Genomic DNA, 20864 nt, shown 5'->3' with positions numbered 1-20864 from the left:
GGTTCTCGGACTCGGCACGCTCAGGAGCCGCAGCGGCAGCAGCCAGGGGATTCTTTATTCCGGGCGCCCTCGATGTCCGGCTCGGACGCCGCTCACGACCGACGTGCTACAGTCGCACGTCCAACATGACCTCAGTGCCCAGCTCGTACGCCGCTCGCAATCCACGTGCAGCGGTCACACATGAGTACCTCATCTAGCACAGCAACATCTGTGCCAGACTGAAGCGCTGCTCGGCACAGCTCAGGTGCGACAGCTCAGGGACCGGCGGCCCTCGGGTCAGCCAGCGTCTCGAGCACTGGCAGCAGGGGCCCTAGGACGTCCACGCTCGGCTCCGCGGTCCTCCGCACCTTGCCACGGATGTCTCGCCTGGCAGGAACCCTCGCCTCGCTCAGCCCAGGAGCTTGGAGCTGCTGCCCGCCTGGATCGAACACCGCGAGCGCGCCCTCGTGCTGCTGTGCTCGTGCACCCGTTGTCTTCCTCGTCGTTCACGGAGCTTGGTGGCCGCTCCGATCTTCTTGGGGCGAGTCGCGGCACTTACATATGACATTTCACCCCCCACTTGAAGAAGTTGTTTCATGAAAACAACTTTTCAAAGTACGTACATGGTCAAAGTTCAGTCTGTAAGGCGCAAAGTGTTCACATGAAAAAGTCTTTCCACACGCGCAGTAGTAGTTCCTGAAGTGTTCACAAACGCAATAAATGCAGTAGGCATACTTCACGCTGTAATTCACACTCGACTCACGTAGTCAGAGCCTGCATTTTAGCTACCCTGTACATTTTCGCTACCCTTCGCGCCACACTGTTCGGGGCGGACATCGGTGGTTCCATCTAGGACGAACAGCAGCAAAGTTGAACTTGTAGTCTGTCCCATCATGAGCAATAACTTGTTTGATGGCACTTATGGCACTTTCATAGTCCTTGAATCTGAGCAGCACTTTGCCTTCAAGGCGGTCAATGAGCACGACATCAGGAAATATGGATCCAAGGGTATCCATGCCTTGGTCATCAGGAAGCCCTCGCACATACAGCAGGCGGTCTGGCTTGTATGTGGAACTGCTCTGGGGTCTGCTGGGCTCCACCTGCACTTGCTTCCCCTTGAGCTGCATGCTTCGCAGGGGCTCCAGCTGTGCAGAAGCCACTTCTGGGCTCTCAAAATCCAGGAATGCACTGTGCCTGTTTATAAAGCGGACACTGCGGATGGCATCTGACAGGGCACGAACTTCATCCTTGGTCACCTGGCTTGACATGTTCCCAATGTACAATGAAGACTTGCACGTGTCATCAGCCGAGACGTAACGATGTGACTCGGGGATGCTTTCATCAACATCAATGCGTGACCTTGTGTCTGAACGGCCCCGAGGGACGCGTCGCTGGTAAGAACGGAGCCCACCCCGACATGGAGTTCCTCCTTTCCGGTCAGTGCCCTCGGGCTCACTTTTGCTGTGGCTCTCCGTTTCCTTTCTGGGCTTGCGCCGCTTGGGACGGCCACCGAGAGTGTCTTCACTCACACGCCCATTGGCCCGGATGGACGCTCGTCTCCTGCCCTCCTGGCCTTCTCCAGCTCTTCCAGTAGCACCTTCATCCTTTGCTTCAGTAGACGGTTCCATCTCCTGTTTGGTTGTCTCAGTCGACACAGGTGCAGGGTTTGACGCAGCACTCAAGGTAGCTCTATCCGGGCACACGCTTTGGTGTCGAACAGGCTCCTCTGCTGTCGCCGAGTTTTTGTGCACCTTTGACACGTCAGACAGGTCATGTTGAAACCAGTAGGGTAGAACACCCCGTCGATGTTCCCAAGGACAACATCATAGAGTGGCCTTTCTATGCAGAGTGCCAGTGTCCTTCCTCGGAAGAAGGGGGAGTCTTCATAGACCTTTGCCTCTGGAAGCCGCTTAAACGAACCGTCCAGAAGGTAAATGGTACGCATGGTACCGGCGAAATTCTTTTCCGGCACCATCGAACGCCTGACAACCACAGTACTGCAGCCGGAATCCCTCAGCACCGACACAGGGTGTCCATTGAGATATCCGCTTGCCGTCGGCGTCTCTTGCGTCTGAAGACCAAGGCAGATGTCTTCTCCATATGTTTTTAATGGGGGCCTTGTTTTCTCCTCAGATTTAGTGGTAGGAGCCGAAGTTGGCTCGTACCGGGCGGCAGGCATCCGGTCGCAGCCAGCAATGGCACTAGACGCCTCCGTGTTGCTGCCGTTTATGTTCGGGCACTCGTCAGCTTTATGTCCATTTTTCGTGCATTTCCAGCAAGATGAGGACTTCGGTCCTTTGACCGCGTCCAACAATCTGCAGCACGGTGTTCTTGCTTGCCACCTAGAAAGCACTCAACCTTTCATTTCCTGGCCTCTGTTTCGGAATCCTTGCTTTGCAGGGCGGCTTTACTAATCCGTCTCTCTGGCGAGGTTTGTCAGGTTTTGCGCCTCCAAATAATGGTCAGCGGCTTCGGCTAGCTTGTCGAGGCCGCGGCATCCTCGTTCTTTCAGGAAGATGGCAAGCCTTTCATCGCAACGTAGCAAAAACTGTTCAGAAACAATCTTATCTCTTAATGCGTCATATGTTTTCTCTGTTTTTGCCATCTGCTGCCAATGATCGAAGTACCCAAGCAGTCGACCAGCAAACTGCCGCCCTGTCTCGGAATTCTCAGGCTTAGTTTCGCGAAACTTTTGACGGTATCCTTCTTCCGTATACCGGAACTTTTGCAATAAAGTTTGCTTCAGCTTTTGATAGTCTGTGACATCCTCCGCAGCCATGCATCCGATCACGCTCAAGGCTTCGCCTGACAAACACAAGCTTAACGATAGCGCCCACCTGTCGCTTGGCCATCCTTGGCTCGTGGCTACCCGCTCGAAGCGCTGTATGTACGCGTCGAGTTCGTCGCGCCTCTCGTTATAGGGAGGAATAAGCTTGTGGGGACTTCTGAATGCTTCACCGCTGCTTTCCCCGCGTTCGTTTCCGGTTTCGACCTCCGCAGACGCGTGCTCTGCAAGACGGCATCTAGTCTCTAGCAAAGTTCGTTCCGCCGTCAGTTGAGCGATCTCCTGTTCATGGGCTACTCGCACTGCTTCCCTGTCCTCAGCTCGTTTATCGCGTTGTCTCTTAAGCTGTTCGTCAATCCACTCTCTTAGTTCTTTACCTGACAAGCCAAGCTCTTTGCCTATCGGAATAAATTTCTCCCAGTCCATTTCCGACCACTGCACACAAACGAAGTATGGCTCTTAAGGATAGAATTAGAGCTTAGTCCTATCGCGGACGCCAGAAATTGTGGTGATTAGGACTGTTCGGCACTTTCGCTAGAGCGCAGTGATGCGGAAGAACGACAGAGAGTCATTTATGTGCGTTTATAAAACTCAAAGCAACCTTTAAAATATGAATATATACAGAGAGTTGATGACAGCGTAACTGCAGTCAGTGTGTCCACGGGCTGAAACAGTCCCGGATTGCGAGGCTCACAGTTGCGAGGCTCACGGCACCGTGCGGTCACCCGTGCTGGAGCTGGCCGCGACGACCACACGATCGGGCCCCGTTAACCACGGTTCTCGAACTGGGCACGCTCAGGAGCCGCAGCGGCAGCAGCCAGGGGACTCTTTATTCCCCGCGCCCTCGATGTCCGGCTCGGGCGCCGCTCACGACCGACGTGCTACACTCGCACGTCCAGCACGACCTCAGTGCCCAGCTCGTACGCCGCTTGCAATCCACGTGCAGCGGTCACACATGAGGACCTCATCTAGCACAGCAACATCTGTGCCAGACTGAAGCGCTGCTCAGCACAGCTCAGGTGCGACAGCTCAGGGACCGGCGGCCCTCGGGTCAGCCAGCGTCTCGAGCACTGGCAGCAGGGGCCCTGGGACGTCTCGCCTGCCACGGACGTCTCGCCTGGCAGGAACCCTCGCCTCGTTCAGCCCAGGAGCTCGGAGCTGCTGCCCGCCTGGATCGAACACAGCGAGCGCACCCTCGTGCTGCCGTGCTCGTGCACCCGTTGTCTTCCTCGTCGTTCACGGAGCTTGGTGGCCGCTCCGATCTTCTTGGGGCGACTCGCGGCACTTACATATGACAGGCGGAAATTGCACTTCAAGCTAGGAACCAACTCACAAACGAGAACGTGGTGATGTACATCGAGGACATGTCCCGCCTGTTCAAGCGTGCTGATCCAAGCATGAGTGAAGAAGCTGCGCCATCTCATGCGTGGAGTGAAGCAGGAACTCTTCGCAGTTCTCGTCCGCAACCCACCGCATACGGTTGCCGAGTTCAGACACGAAGCAACGACCATCGAAAAGACGCTCGAACAGCGGGCTGGGCAATACAACCGTGAGGCAAGCTGTGCACCTGCCCATGTCTTCTCTCGAGGCCTGCTAAACGACCTTGAAGCCCTGCGGGAGCTCGTCCGGTCAGTGATCAGGGAAGTGCTCAACAAGCTGCTGACACCTTAGGCTCCAACTGCGCTATCTATCATCGACGTTGTCCGGGACGAACTGAGGCAGGTCATACGGGATCCAGACCGTGAGCCACAGCCGATGCGGCGCACCCCAACGTACGCCGATGTACTCAGACAACCCGCGGTTCACAGTAGGGGAGGAGTTGCGACAACCGTTCCCTACCCGTCGACAGTACGCAGTGAACCTCGTCTGCTGGAACCACCGGCTGCATATCCGCCTTCAGCACGTAGTGCACCTCGTTTTGTGGAACAAAGGCCGCGGAAAAGTGACGTCTGGCGTGACCACGAGCGCAGGCCTCTGTGTTTCCACTGTGGAGAAGCGGGTCACCTGTATAGGTTCTGCCCGTACCGTCAAGTTGGGTTAAGGGGTTTTCCCTTAAGCGCACCATGCCCACGAAACGGTGAACGGCCAGCGGAGATCGAAGAATACTTGTCGACGCGCCAACGCGCCAAAGCCCCGTTACTCCTCGCCAACATCAACCACAATCACCGTCATCCATGCGCTACCGATCGCCTAGCCCACGCGCGTCTCCAAGATTGCCTAGGCGTCGTTCACCAAGCCCACACCAGGAAAACTGAAGCAAGCGACCTGTGGAGGTGAGGCTGCTGATAACTAGAGTTACGAAGATCCTCCAACGCGGGTGCAGTGCGGTGACGAGATAATTCCAGTATACAGGTGCAGGAACGAAACGATTACGTCAGATTTGCGGTTGATAATAGGACGGATGTGAGCTGAATGCTTTAGTCGACACCGGCGCTGATTATTCGGTAGTAAGCTTCAAGATGGCGGAGCACCTGAAAAAAGTTGTGACGAAGTGGACTGTTCCGCAGATACGCACGGCAGGCGGTCATCTTATTACGCCCCTTGGCCGATGCACCGCAAGACTTACGATAAAAGGCTTCACTTACGTTTCTGACTTTATTGTACTGCCAGAATGTTCACGGGAACTTATATTGGGAATGGATTTTCTACAAGCTAACGGCGTCATAATTAACCTACGTAGGTCCAGTGTGTCTTTCTGGACAAAACAAACTATACCTGTGGAAGAATCGGAGGAACGACGTCTCGCTGCACTGCGCGTCGTTGATGATGACGTAACTGTGCCGCCACGCTGCAGTATAATGGTTCTTGTGGAGAATAAAAGATTTTCCGACCGCGAAGGCATAGCAGATGGAAACATAGAGCTCCTTTTCAACAAAGGTATTTGCGTGGCTCGGGGCCTTGTTCAGTTAAGCGATGGTCATGCAAATGTCGTACTTATGAATTTCGGAAATGAATTCCAACACATTGTACAAGGAACAGCTATTGCCTATTTTCATGAGTTCTGTGTAGTGACCGAATTATGCAGCCTAACTACAACGTCAACTGCCCTGCCAGGAACCTGCAGTGTCGACAGCTCGATTACCGTCAACCCGAGACTCCCGGAAGCCCAAAAGAAACAGATATATGCCCTCATAAAGGATTTTTCTGACTGCTTCTCCACGTCCTCGAAGGTACGGCGCACGTCTTCTGCGAAGCACAGAATCATAACTGAGGACGCCACAAGACCGGTATGCCAGCACCCGTATCGAGTTTGACCAAAAGAAAGGGAGATCATCAAGAAGCAAGTAGAGGAGATGCTTTCAGATGACGTTATTCAGCCTTCCAGCAGTCCATGGGCGTCTCCCGTAGTGCTCGTTAAGAAAAAAGATAACATACTACGATTCTGCGTCGACTATCGTAAATTGAGCAGCGTAACTAAGCGGGATGTATATCCCCTTCCGCGTATCGACGATACGTTAGATCGGCTCCGATGTGCAAAGTTTTTCTCCTACCTGGATCTCAAGAGTGGATATTGGCAAATAGAGGTAGATGAGTGGGACCGTGAAAAGACAGCATTCGTAACCCGTGATGGCTTGTACGAATTCAAAGCGCTTCCATTCTGACTTTGTTTCGCGCCTGCAACGTTCCAGCGAATGATGGGCATTGTGCTAGCAGGATCAAAATGGCAGTCGTGCTTAGTGTATTTGGATGATGTGGTCGTATTTTTCACCACATTTGACCAACATCTAAAGTGCCTGCGACTAGTATTAGGAGCTATCCGCGCAGCAGACTTGACAATTAAGCCGGAAAACGTCAATTCGGCTTCGATGAACTTCGGTTGCTCGGACACGTCATCAGTGCTGAAGGCGTTCGGCCAGATCCCGAAAAGACAGCAGCTGTTGCGAGGTTCCCGACACCCACAGACAAAAAGTCAGTGCGACGTTTCTTGGGTTTATGCGCTTACTACAGAAGATTTTTAGAAAACTTTTCAAAGATTGCTGAGCCTTTTACAATACTAACAAGAGAAGATGAACCTTTCATGCGAGAAAAGGAACAATAAGACGCCTTTGGCGAGTTAAGGAAACGGCTGCAAGTTTCTCCAATCCTTGCCCATTCCAATCCTTGCCCACACTGAAGTTCATACCGATGCGAGTAACGTCGGCCTCGGTGCCATACTAGTACAGTGGAAGAACGGCCAGGAGAAAGTAATAGCTAATGCCAGCCGTAAGCTAACGAACGCAGAGGCAAACTACTCAGCAACTGAGAAATAGTGTCTTGCAGTCATTTGGGCAATATGTAAATTTCGGCCCTACCTTTATGGTAGACCATTCAGAGCAGTCAGTGATCACCATTCGCTCTGCTGGCTGGCGAATCTCAAGGATCCATCCGGACGACTAGCAAGATGGAGCCTTAGGCTTCAAGAGTATGATATTACTGTCGTATACCGATCTGGGAGGAAACACAGCAATGCCGACTGCTTGTCACGCGCACCAGTCGAGACTACTGTGTCAGAAGAAGAGTATTTCCTGTTCCTTGGCATTGTTGACGCGTCACAGTTCGCCCAACAACAACGAGATGACCCAGACTTGCTTCCACTTATACAGCGCCTGGAGGGACTCGACGTTCAACTCCCGCGTATTTTCTCTAGAAAACTATCCTCGTTCTGTATGCGAGCAAATGTCCTCTACAAGAGAAACTTTGAGAACAGCGAGACAAAGTTTTTACTTGTCGTACCCACAGCTATGCGAGAAAAAATTTTGCATGCGTGTCACGATGAAACGACATCTGGACACATGGGCGTGAGCCGTACATTCGCCAGGATTCGTCTGAAATACTACTGGCCTAAGTTATTAGCATCAGTGCAGCACTACGTCAAGACTTGTCGCGAGTGTCAAAGGCGCAAGACTCCATCCGTAAAACCGGCAGGCCTCCTCCAGCCAATAGAGCCACCAAAAGCCCCATTCCAACAAGTCGGTATGGATCTCCTTGGACCCTTCCCAACATCATCTTTAGGCAAAAAGTGGATAGTTGTGGGCGACGGACTATCTGACCCGTTACGCAGAAACTGATTCCTTGTACAATGCAACAGCTGTCGAAGTTGCAAAATTTTTTGTGAACAATATCGTGCTCAGTCATGGCACTCCCACAGTTATTACTGATCGTGGAACAGCCTTTACTGCGGACCTAATGAAATGCTTGTTGCAAACGACACATAGTGATCATAGGAGAACTACGGCTTAGCACCCTCAGACAAACGGTTTAACTGAACGCCTCAACAGAACACTGACTGACATGCTTTCGATGTATGTCGACGTTGAACATAGGCTGTGGGATGAAATTTTGCCGTACATCACTTTCGCATATAATACGGCCGCTCAAGAAACAACACGAGTCGCTCCCTTTGAAGTTGTATTCCGCCGAGCAGTAACCACAACTCTGGATGCTATGTTGCCGGTAATAATAATAACTCATCTGACCTCGATGATTTCTTGCAAAGAGCCGAGGAGGCACGACAGATGGTAAGGTACCGAATACACCGCCAACAACGCATAGACTTCAGCCGGTACAACCAGCGCCGTAGTGAAGCTCATTATCAACCCGGTGACAAGTTGTGGGTATGGACCCCAGTGCGACGCCGTGGACTGTCTGAAAAGCTTCTGTGCCGATACTTCGGCCCTTACGAAATACTTCGTCGTATAAGCGACGTGACTTACGAAGTGAAATCCGCTGGACACGAGAGCCCAAGATGGCGCAACTCTACGGAAGTTGTGCATTTTGTCCGCATAAAACCCTACCAGGAAACGTCATGACCAAAAAAAAAGAAAAAAAAGAAATGTGAGAGCCCACAGCAACCCGTACTTCCTTTCACGCATCGGGCCGATGCGGTAAGGAGGGGGATAATGCCGCGACAACTTGGTCACATTCAGTAGCACGCCCTTCTATTGGACCCTGTGCACGCCGTACCGTGTTGTTGTTCAGCAACAGGCAGCGATCTTCGTGGTACGGGAAGCCGGTTGGACCCGGCTCGCATGTGCCACGCGCACGAGGTGTCACGCGAGAAGGAAGAGAAAGGCGGTTCGAGCCCAGTTGGAGAACGCGACTGCACATGCTCCAACGTGCCCTTGGGCACATTGACCGTCTGCAGCGTGCTCCAGATGGTGGGGCTCTGCTCTGCCGACTGCGGAGCCAGCCACTATCTCGCATGGGGGGCCTCTGTCAGCTCTACGAGGAGCTGATTGTACAGCGACCAGTGCCCATGGTCACACCTCCGCCACACGAGAAGCCTCCAGAGGTGCACCTATCCCTGAATGGAGCTTCAAAGCGCCGGACGCCAGCAGCAGCACTACAACAGGCAGCTACTGGCAAACTCCTGGAAGAGCTGGACGGCAGGCTGCTCGTGTACACGGATGGCTCCGTGCTCTCCAATGGCTCCGCAGCGGCGGCATGTACAATCCCATCTGAGGGCAGGAGCAGGCAGTGCCGACTTCCTTTTCGCGCGAGCTCCACAGCAGCTGAGCTGGCGGGATTCCACCTGGCTGCAGACCTCCTGGCTGAGGACCCCCCGACAAAACCAGTGGCGGTGCTAAGTGACTCGCGACCGGCTCTCCAGGCACTCTCCGATCACCATCGACGCGGAGTCACTGAGACCCTCCCGAGAGCAAAAATCTCGGCCCTCTCTGCAGTGGGGGTAGCCATCTCCTTCCACTGGCTGCCTTCCCACGTAGGGATCCCTGGAAACGAGGAGGCGGATGTCCTTGCTAAGGCCGCCCACCACCCGACCGTTCCACTCACCAGAGCAGTCACCACATCGGACTTCTCTAGGCAGAGACTCAAACAGCTGCTCACATCCAGCCATCCAGATAGCAGGGTAGCCACCAACCGCGCCCCAAAACTCCTCCCTAAGAACGTCCTCTCGCGACGGGACCATTCCACACTCCTTCCTCTCCGCACGGGCTCCGAGTGGACGGCAGCTAGGCTCCATGCCAAGGGACGCATCGCCTCGCCGGCCTGCAGAAGGTGCGGTGACGCCGAGACCCTCGAGCACCTACTCTGCACCTGTCCTGCATTAGCCCAGGAGCGCGCTCCAGTCACTGCCACCTACCGACGGTATGGACTCCCGGCTACCTCAGAGACATACCTGCTCTTCCCGGCACGCTGCAACCTCCCAGCACTGGCAAGCCTGCTTGAATATGTGTACTCAAACGGGCTCCTAGATCGCTAATAGACTTCCGCCTCGCACGGCCTCTGCCCAAGCGCCGGCCATCGCCCCTGGATGATGCTGACGTCTGCTGCCTGAAACCTACTCTCCCTTTCCCCCTCTATCCTCTCATCTTTCTTTTCCCACCCCCATCCCCATTACGCTGCGCCATGCTCCCATATGGGCTGCAGAACTGAGCTTATTTTCCCTCTCCCAAATCACGAAGAAGAAGAACGCGACTGCAGCAGATTTCTTCACGACCGCAGTGGCTTTTACTCGTGGGCACAAGTTCGCCTTTAATAAATATCGTTGTTTTATTAACATCGTTACAATATTAACGTCCAATTATTGTACTGGTTCCTTTTTCTTGGAAAGTCGATTGGTTGTCCTGTAGGGCTGGTGCAGCTTTTAGAAGAAACACCCTTATTCCGATTGGGAGTTTTCACTTTTTGAATCAGTGAATTTAGAATATTTGATAATTTTTCGGTTACATGTATGGCTTTGATATATATGTTTATGCATACTTAGATTTACCTCGAAGCGCATTGTTCATCTGCATCTCTTCGCGCCACGCAGTATATGAACCTAGTTTAATTTCACTAGAATACTGTTTTCTTTAAAAAGTTAAATTATGGGGTTTTACGTGCCAAAACCACGATCTCATCATGAAGCACGCCGTAGTCGGGAACTCCGGAAATTTGTACCGTCTGGGGTTCTTTAACGTGCACATAAATCTAAGCACATGGATGTTTTCGCATTTCGCCCCCATCGAAATGTGACCGCCGTGACTGGGTTTCGACCCCGCGACCTCGTGCTTCGCAGTCAGTCAGTCAGTCAGTCAGTCAGTTTTTATTTGCAGGAAAATCACATCATCCTGCGGGTGGCAGAGACTAAAGGCATGATTGCCTGACGAGGTCTCTGCCCCCGTAACAAAAGGAGCAGTCTGCAGCAGTACAGCAGAGAGCTGGTAACAAAAGAGAAGCGGCGTTACAAAGAGTACACGCATACAGCCTACAGCATACATTCTATCAATATGGGTGTACTTAAACACTATGGACAGTTTATTATTATTATTTTTAAATCACATTGAAGATTCGCTCATATCACAAAAATACTTAAAAGGAAGTCAACAATTGAAACGGAAATTTACATTTGTCATTGTAACTTAACACTTTCAACCAAAAACAGAATCGACGGAAAACAAAATGAACCGCAGTTCACGTTTGAACGTATTTCTGGGTAGGCAGAAATCCAAAATAGAAGCACAGTTATTTAACATGTCTATTACTTGATATTCCAGATCTTGTTTTCCATAATTTGTTCTGACTTTTTTATTTCTGCGTTTGGGGTTACGGATATGATATTGCGCCAAGATAGGTGTGTAAATACTGTGGAGTTTCTGTTTATAAATTCGCTGTGCCAGTATCCATAAATAGACTTTATTTGCAGGTAAAACATCAAATCTAGGAAAAAGTGGTTGTGTCGGCAACAAACTAATAGGGCCGGTGTGGTTCACAAAAATCCGGAGGACACGTTTTTGCAGCAGCTGTAGCCTATCGTAGTTCCCTTTTGTCGTTGTCCCCCAGACCAGAATGCCATACAAAAGTTTAGAATAGAACAGGGAGTAATACAGTGATTGCTTTAGCCAAAGGGGTAGAAGAGGAGCTATTTTTCTAATACATCCAACAGACTTCGCGAGTTCGGAGAGCAGATGATTGACATGGGGGGTCCAAGACAACTCTTCACTAAACCATACCCCAAGGAACTTTTGTACACTTACTTGTTCTAAGTTATGTCCTCTGTACTGTAAGTTAATCATTTTTTATGCTTATTGATTGGCTTAAATATCATGTACTTTGTTTTTACTGCATTCAACTGAAGTTTGTTTTGTTGCAACCATGCGGATAAATCATTTAAATACAGATTGGCCGATTGCTCAATGTCATGCAATGTTCTACCTGTAAAAAATAAACTAGTGTCATCTGCAAACATGGTTATTGTGGGTGTTCTTTGTAGATCCGTAATGTCATTAACATATAAGAGGAAAAGTAACGGGCCTAATATCGAACCTTGCGGGACACCTAGTTTAATGTCAAGCTGTTTTGAAGAACTACTGTCTATTTTAACAAACTGACGCCGAAACGATAAGTAGCTCTTGATAAGGTCCAATGTGATACCTCGAATTCCATAGCAATCTAATTTTATAGCTAAGATTTCGTGGTCAACAGAATCAAAAGCTTTGCGCAGATCGAGAAATATGCCTAAGGTGAAGAGCTGATCTTCAATATTTCTGATTATTTGCTGCTTGACGGCAAGAAGAGCGTCCTGAGTTGTCTTGTTTTTCTGAAAACCATACTGTGAGGGTGATATTATATGATACTTAGTTAGATATTTTGACAGTCTGTTATTGATTGACAATTCGTAAATCTTTGAAAACACCGGTAGCACTGAGATTGGCCGGTAATTAGTAATATCGTCAATTCTACCTCCTTTGTGTATTGGAATTACTTTGGCCAGCTTTAATTTATCTGGGAAGACTCCAGTAGAAAATGCGAGACTAATGAGATAAGCTAGGACAGGGCTGATAATTAATGACACTCGCTTTACAGGTTCAACTTTAATTTCATCATACCCACTTGCGACATTATTTTTTAAGCATATTATAAGACCATTGATTTCTCTTTCGGTAACGGCATCCAAAACAAATGAATTTACTCGACGAGAAGGCCAGTAGAGCCCACTTTGTTGAATAGACGGCTGGGGTACGGCTGCATTAATGAAATACTCGTTAATTTCATCTGCTAGCGTCTTGCCTCCTACAGAGTCATTGATTACTATTTGGTCAGCCTTAACCGGTGATGGGTTCCTTCCAGTAAGGTAATTTACCTGTCTCCAGATCTTTGCCGGATCCGTTCTTATCCTAGCAAACATTGCTTCATAATATGCAAGTTTGGCTTTCTTTATATCAGCGTTTAATTGATTGCGATATTTTTTAAATTCTTTGAACAAGTCATCGTCTTTGCATTTTATGAATTTGTGGAACATATTATTTTTCTTCTTGATGCGTTTAAACAGGGCGGTGTCAATCCAGGGCTTTTTAATCTTCCCATTGCATTTCTTATACTCTCTAAGTGGAAATGCATCATTGTAGCAACTAAGAAAGACCCGAAGAAAAACCTCATACGCAGAATTTGCATCCTGCTGTAAGTACACATTTGACCAGTCAGCCCGCTCAATTAAAGAATGAAAGTAGCTTAACGATGAGTCATTCACCACCCTATGTTCAAGCCTGTTCAAGCCTGTTCACCACCCATGTTCAACACCATAGCCACAAAGCAACCACGGCGGGCGATTGTTTTCTTTTATCATTGTGCCTGATCGATACTCCACTAACAACAAGAGCGCGTGAAATGACACGATATCAATAAAATTTTCTCACGTTGCTTCGCGGGCGTTCAACGCAAGTAAAACCATAAAAACATTTACTGCAGTTACTTTCTGCAAGAAAAACTGGGCGTGCGCGCAACGAACGCGCGCCCGCTAGCAGGCGATGCTTTTGACAACGACAGCAAAATTGAAGACGTCCATGCCTCAATATGTACACGTAGCAAAAATGTGTCAGTATAAATTTGCAGTTCAAATAACGCACCATTAATAAGAGCATACGCTTGCAGTCGGTCTCAGCGCCCGCAGCGAAATTACGTTGAATATGAAGCGCGCCTCCACCCCAATGGATGGATGGATGGATGGATGGATGGATGGATGGATGGATGGATGGATGGATGGATGGATGGATGGATGGATGGATGGATGGATGGATGGATGGATGGATGGATGGATGGATGGATGGATGGATGGATGGATGGATGGATGGATGGATGGATGGATGGATGGATGGATGGATGGATGGATGGATGGATGGATGGATGGATGGATGGATGGATGGATGGATGGATGGATGGATGGATGGATGGATGGATGGATGGACGGACGGACGGACGGACGGACGGACGGACGGACGGACGGACGGACGGACGGACGGACGGACGGACGTTATGACTGTCCCCTTTCGAACGGGGTGGTGAGTTGCGCCACCAAGCTCTTGCTATTATACTGCCTAATGTCCTAACAATAGTCACTCTGCATGTACTACCACGTAGACAACCACGTAGGCGCAACGTTGCGCCTACGTGGTTGTCCCGTGTCTGCTTCCTTCGTCCGTTTTTTTTTTTGGCGCCTTCGTTGTAGCCCTACCCAGGTAAAAAAAAATAGAGAAGAAAAACCACGATGAATTCCCATCACCAAATTTTCTGGCCCCCTTTTGCGAACTTTGTTTTTGTACGTCTGCGTTTTCTGTCGTTTCCTATACTTTTCTTCCACCAATCTTCCAATTACCTCTTACTATTCTCCTGCAACAGATGTACTTGTTGTCCTAGTTGGTGCTTGCTAAAAGACATGTTTTTTCCTCAAGTTGAAACGCACGCAAAAGGAAGACACATAGAAGAAACACGAGCGGCACTTCCAACTAGTGTAGTTTGGGCGCTGACCGAGGAATATATATACACACACGCGCATGCGCAGGCTGTTCACAAACCTATGTCATCCAGCGGTCGAACAATATCGTTTACGATTTGTAGAGCAAAACAGAAGCATCGCTAAAGCAACGTGGAACTCTTCTAATGAAAGATGGCAAGGAGCATTTGCAGGCGCACTGCAAATGTGCAAACCACGTTTGTATAAGATTCTTGGTAGAAGCAAGAATCAAACAGCACGTGAGCTAATGGAAGCTTATTATATAAAAAATAAAGGTTCAAGTTGCATGAGCCATACTTCTTCCCGTGTTTTGTCGTTTCCTATACTTTTCTTCCACCAATCTTCCAATCGCCTATTACTGATCTCTATTGCGGCCATATTTGCTTTCCCCTGCTCTCGCTGGCTTCAAGGAGGCCAGTGGATCCTAAATCGACCACTGGGCAGATTTCTTCACATTCTAATAAAACATGCTCCATAGTTTCCCTAGCTTTAGCGCAGCAAGCACGTGCTTCTTCTTCCTTCTTATATCTCGCTTTATAGGTGCGTGTTCTAAAGCATCCTTATCTCGCTTCGAAAAGTAATGAGCTTCCCTTTGAGTTATCATAAATTGTTTCTTTCCCGATTTCGTTCTTTTCCTCTTAAGTAGTTAATTATGGCAGGTTTCCTTTCGATTGCCGCCACCCATGAGATTATTTCAGCCTCTCTGACTTTCCGCTTGACGTTCTTTGTTGCTGTGTTACTAACCCTACAGGCCACATACTTGCTGGTAAGCTTCCTAGTTATTTTTATCCCCTGCAGTGTGAATCAATGTTTTTCCTGTACAGATACCTCAACACTCTCCCAGCCTCCGTTTATTCATGTGCCAAGGTATTTATATTCTCTTACCCTAGGTATTTCCTGGCCATGCATTGCCCTTGGCTGTTCACTGTTTTCGTTGAATACCATAACACTTGATTTTTTAACGCTCAATTTCAAGCCTAAACTCTCGCCCTCCTGTCCATAGATGTTAGCCAGTTCGCTCGAAGCGCCCTCGCAAACTTTCTACCCACGCGGCGCCTCAGCTGGAGAGCGCCGTTCGTCCCGCTCGACCAATATCTAGTACATTCTATTTGCAACAAGCTTCACATTTTGCAGGAGTGCGACATGCTGCCAAATTTTTTACAACAGCAAACGCGTGGCTGGACTATATGCCGAAATCAATCACCAGCAAAAATGCAAAGCCTAAGTCCACTGAATACGTCAAAAGTTAATTGATCCTTCAGAATCCATACTACTTTTATGTTCACAATGCACTAAAAAACGCAGCACGTGACCTAGAGATAGGGTGTAAAATTTGGGAATAACGTGCCGTTCATCCAGTTCATGGTATCCGGTGTCGAGTATCAGTAAAGATTCGAGGCACTACGTTCGAATTTCTTTCTGGTGTGATTTGTGCGATGAACTCTTTCAATGTATTTACGTCATCTGACCTTTCGACGCGACAACATCAAATGGCCCATTGAGCGAGAAAGCCGGCGTTTGCAGCAGCGAAACGGCACGCCCCGTCACGTGCACGCCTCGCTACTCGCAATAAAGGAATTAAAGCATAAAAATTAATTCAGAAGAAGAGACTTCTGGGCTAGTTGGTACTGCATAACTTGAGATAAAGCACGAAAGAGCACGCAGGACGACAGAGGGTCTTCGCCTCCTTCTGCCGTGCTCTCTTGCGCTTTACCCCAATAATAGATTGGAAAGGAAAAACGCTGGGGACAGCAAGTTTAGAACTTACGACCTCACGCTCAGAAGTCAAGTGCCTTACCCACTCGTCACGGTGCGGCATTATTCGATTCAGCGAAGCACCGATCAACGGGCGCCAAAAGGTCGTAGGTATAGACCGTTTTTTCGTAGGCGCCGCCATAATGTGAACGCAGTGGCGCCGCCTATGAGCAGCGCCATACTGGCTTGGGTGAAAGCGGTCTTTTGCATGGCAGGTATACGCTCGACGGTGGGTTCTGGCGTTTGTTTTCGCGGTCGTGCGGTCTGTTTAGTATGGCGTGCATCTTCTACGTGGTAAACGGTTCTGTGAGACGTGCTAATGTGGTTTAAGGCGTCATGGCCGGAATTTCTGCTTGGCGTTGAGGTGGACGGAACACGCAGCGCGATGTGTGCGCGCATATTTGAGCCTACAATCAGCCTCGGAGATCAGTTGTGTATTTCCGAATATTCCAATCACTAATGTGACCTTATTGCAGTATTATCCTCTATTTTTAAGCTGCGGTTTAGGAGCCATGAAACATACGCGACGATCGTAACAGCGTGGGTACCGTTCTGCTACGATAGAAGCTGTGCTGTTATACTTTGACAAGCGTTCAAACTGTTAGCTGCAGGTTACATTGCGTAACTACTTGATTGGATGGATGACGTTTCCACCCAAGAATAAAATAGTTTTGGTTAGTAATAGCAGCATACCTTACAGTCTGAATTAAGCTTGTCCAGCAAAGCGACCGTTTCCGAATTGCGCGAGCGTCCTATAAGCAGTAGCAGGTGCTGGATTATAGATATCTTTGTTCTATATAGCGCATGCTCCAAGCATACGGCATCAGCGCTTATATATTTAGAAACATTTGTGCGGCGGTAGCCCGTTTTCTCTTGTTTTTTAGAGAAAGAGGATGATAACGGAATTCTCTTTTCGGTTGTGGTCGTTCAGTTCTTTACGACGCATTCACACGTATTACGGAAATTTGAGCTCAAAAGTAGCCATCGCAATCTTTATATACGAACCCTCTCATATATTATGGCTATATACAGGCCAAAAAGGCAATGCCGAAGCACACAGCTTATATATGTATCGTGCTGGCTCACCAACAGCAGCGATCGCTGTGTTGAGCAGCGACGTGGGCCTCATGCAGCAAGGCTAGCGTAGACATATGGTAATTTCAAGCATACTGGACTTGAAATGCGTGAGAACGATGCCAGTATATCACAAATACTTGATAGCGCCTGCCGCTCAGATGTTTCGTGGTTGCCTTAGGTTGGCCGTGCACGAGCATGCGCTCGTGAGCTGAGACAGTGAGCTGATTTACCATTTAATGCTGGTAATACAGAGACGCCGGTTTTCTTTGTTCAATTAAAATCGATATAAGCAAAACAGTAAGCAACACATAGACGCACCGCGACTGATAATGCGCGTACACTGCGGCTGATTATGCGCGTCACACTCTTGCGCCCCCAAGACATATTTCTGCCTACAGCAGTTACCGATGCGCCGAAAGGCATCCCTGACGACCTTATATGAACGAACATGGCGTAAATTTCACAAAGTAAGATCTAAAACATCTCGAAATCGTTCCGTAGCACGCCACAGCAATACTTTCAAGCTGCGCCGCGCCGGTTCGCCCAAGCCAGAGAGGAGGAAAGGCTCGCCGCGCGCCCTATCCTCCTCGCCCGATGAAGCGGCCTATTAGCCCCGAGAACGAACGCGAGCGGCGCTGCGAGCGCCGCTCGCGTGACGTCAGGGCAAGGACTCGCGCCTGTCGTCTGCTACAGTTCGGGCGTTGTCCGGGCGCTTTCTGCGGTGTTTTCGTTTGTTCGCCCTCGTTCTCTCTGCTTGTATACTTATGGTGGTCGTCTCAAATATATTTTTACGACGTCTTTCTTTGCGAACATTTATTCAAAGAGCTAATTTCTTAGACAACAATGCAGCTCTCGAAGGCAACGCTACAGTTCCAGCCGAAGCGACGCAGACCAGCCCATTGCGGGTTTTTCATACGCGGATAGACAATCGCAAAAGCATAGCCTATAGGAATCCAGTTATGATACCATACCTGCCACGGTGCAACAAGTATGTCACAAAGCTGGCTATATATGACTTCTACAGCAGTTACATTGATTTTATTCCTCGAAAACAGGTTTGCTCACGACGAGTAGTTCATGGTATAATATCGAATTTTTGCATTTCCTCACAGAAACGCTCGGCAGTAGCACGGTGACTTAACTAATACTGGAGCTTAGATTCTACACGCCTCACTTGCTTCTTTAACTGCTTGTCGACATTAGGCGGTTCTTCACGTGTTTATTTTTTTTTAAGCGGCGGAAATTTGAAGTAAAGTTAATGAAGGCTTACAGCTATTTACACAGTGCAAATAGGAATGTACCAATATATATACCCTTTTCCGTGCTACACGTTCAACTCACCTCTTTAGAGCGCGTTTGTTAATGATTAATAATGCATGTTATGTTCCTCTTTTTTTGTCCACGTTACCAAGTGTATATCATTTATTTATTTCAATGCCGCAGTGTGTTTTGCATTGTTATCGTGGAAATATTTCACTGTGCTTTCATATATTGTATAAATGCAATGTTTTATGGCCACTATATAAATGTAATTTATATGGCGCTTGATGTGTTACCCCATGCAGCCATATTGTACCTAAGAGGGTGAGGTTACCTCAAGCCGCGTCTGTGCGGCTTTTTTCCCTCATCCACCTCCATTTACCACTCCTTTGTACATGTGTGTGTGTGTAAATGGAAATTAATAAATCAAATCAAATCAAACTCACTTGAGAAATTTACTGGTGCTTGTTGCTTGAGGAATATACATGACGGATCTGTTTGGCAAACTGACACAGGCTGCTCGGCCCAATTTTTTTAGTGAAGTATGCCTGCTGGACCGCATAGCTGCAGCCAGAAAGCAGTCGAAGCGTCAATGACTAGTAGTATGGGACATATTGAAGATATCGAAATTCCCCCCGTGGAGGGTCAGAAATCAAGTGAAAGTATATGCAAGGCTTGTGGTGCTTTCTTTATGAATCTTTCCGATTGGATTGGAGCAAACTTAAATTAGCCTGCAAGGTTCTCTTTTATGTACCGACGAAGCGAATAGTTATCCGTTTGTACAAATAAATAACGCTGGATCAAGACATGGTGAGACAAAAGGTGCTTGAATTTTCCTTTTGTAGGCAATCTAAGCTGCGTAGTAATAGCTCGAGAATACTTTAGCCATTCCAGTTGGCGCTGTAAAAAAAAAATGCTTTATGGTTTTAATTCGAAGTTGAAGTGAACTGATGGGTTTCGCGAACATAGCGTGCCTCGCCATACGGACAGTCGATTGCTACCGTTACGTGATCAGGGGTGTGCCATATTGTCGATAAAGGCTACTGAGGGCCACTATGATACATTTCATCACTTTCAATTGAGTGGCTCTCGATCTAAACAACGAAACTTTTCTCTCAGGTGATTGCTACTATGGTGTTTGTGAATTAGCTATGTAAATACTCTACATGACGCGCCGTCGTGTTAGCAGCCATGAGCAATTCGTTTTTTGGAGGCCTGTTTCAGAGGGGGATGAAAGTAGCAGCAAACATTTTCATAACAAATGCGCGCCTAACTATTTTTTTACGCATTAATGAATGGCCATATTTGAATAGAACAACACACTAGAGTAATAGGAATCATGGTGACAGCTTCGCTGGGCAGTGTGTTTCTAACATCGGATAACATGTTGACGCCAATAACCAAATTTTTCTTCCACGTAAAATGCAATACCTCTCATAGCTAAATACTAAAGGAATGTTAAGTGTTTAGCGAAGCATCATACACAACTTCGCGCGTTGAATTTGCAGATATTCTTTTTTTAGTCAAAATTTACCGATAGACACGGCGCATATATGCATTGCAAAAACTAGTAGACCCCTTTAACGCTACTTAGCTTGCGATATCCAAGCCGCAAAGTTTCTCGACTCACACGCTTTTGAAGAAGAAACTGTGGTTAAGGTATGGCAGCTGAAAGAAGCCGACGTATTCTTCAATACGTACGGCTCGAGCCACCTATACCCCAAGCATACACGAAGGGAACGAGCGCGCGCGGCAGCCGAGCGAGCCGGAGCGAGCGGCGTCCTGGCCGTGACGTCACTCGCTAGAGGGCGCCATTCCTCTTTCTCGGGGCTAATAGGAACCGGCGAGCCAGACAGTTATTGCCGGCCACTCGGGCAAGTGGCCGAAGGAAGTTGAAGGCAGGTTTAGAGATAATTGTCTTTTCGTCGTTGGCACGACCGTGACGCCCCGACGGCTTTTTGTAGGAACCCCTGTGTATTCTCTGCCCCGCGCGTGCATTGAGAAGCTTGCTAAGAAGGCACGGGCGCGAATAGTCCGAAATATGTGGTGTCTGGGTGCAATCCTGTGTCCACAAATTGCTGGCAGTGTATGTGTGCCGATGGCGCCCAATGGCCGGCTGCCGTAGTTCCTCCCGTGTTTGTGAACGAAGAATAGAGGCCTGCCACGGTCTCAAGGGTGTGCGTGTATTGTGCAATACAAGTGCGCGACCTCTAACAGCAGGGGGGAATCGCCTGTTAATTCGCCCCTAATTAAAAGGGGCATGGTCAAGACCTTGGCAGGAGCCGGGATACAATTGCA

General features: G+C 48.8%; 2 protein-coding genes across 6 annotated transcripts in view; one reads left to right on the top strand and one right to left on the bottom strand.

Moving 5' to 3' along the window:
* LOC135917928 (leucine-rich repeat and fibronectin type-III domain-containing protein 4-like) overlaps positions 1-20864 on the top strand; it is a 367177-nt gene that overhangs the window by 155314 nt on the left and 190999 nt on the right. The gene's annotated exons all lie outside the window — the stretch shown is intronic.
* On the bottom strand, positions 783-1607 carry LOC135917939 (RNA-binding protein with serine-rich domain 1-like). The gene has a single exon (XM_065451578.1). The coding sequence runs from the start codon at positions 1605-1607 to the stop codon at positions 783-785; it is 825 nt and encodes a 274-aa protein (XP_065307650.1).

This window comes from Dermacentor albipictus, chromosome 5 (genome assembly GCF_038994185.2).
Source record: "Dermacentor albipictus isolate Rhodes 1998 colony chromosome 5, USDA_Dalb.pri_finalv2, whole genome shotgun sequence".
Lineage (NCBI taxonomy): Eukaryota > Metazoa > Arthropoda > Arachnida > Ixodida > Ixodidae > Dermacentor > Dermacentor albipictus.
The sequence above is the reverse complement of the archived record's forward strand: the minus strand, read 5'-3'. Positions and strand labels throughout refer to the sequence as shown.

Coding starts and splice junctions, on each gene's coding strand:
- LOC135917939 (XM_065451578.1), bottom strand. CDS start 1,607: ATGGAACCGTCTACTGAAGCAAAGGATGAAGGTGCTACTGGAAGAGCT.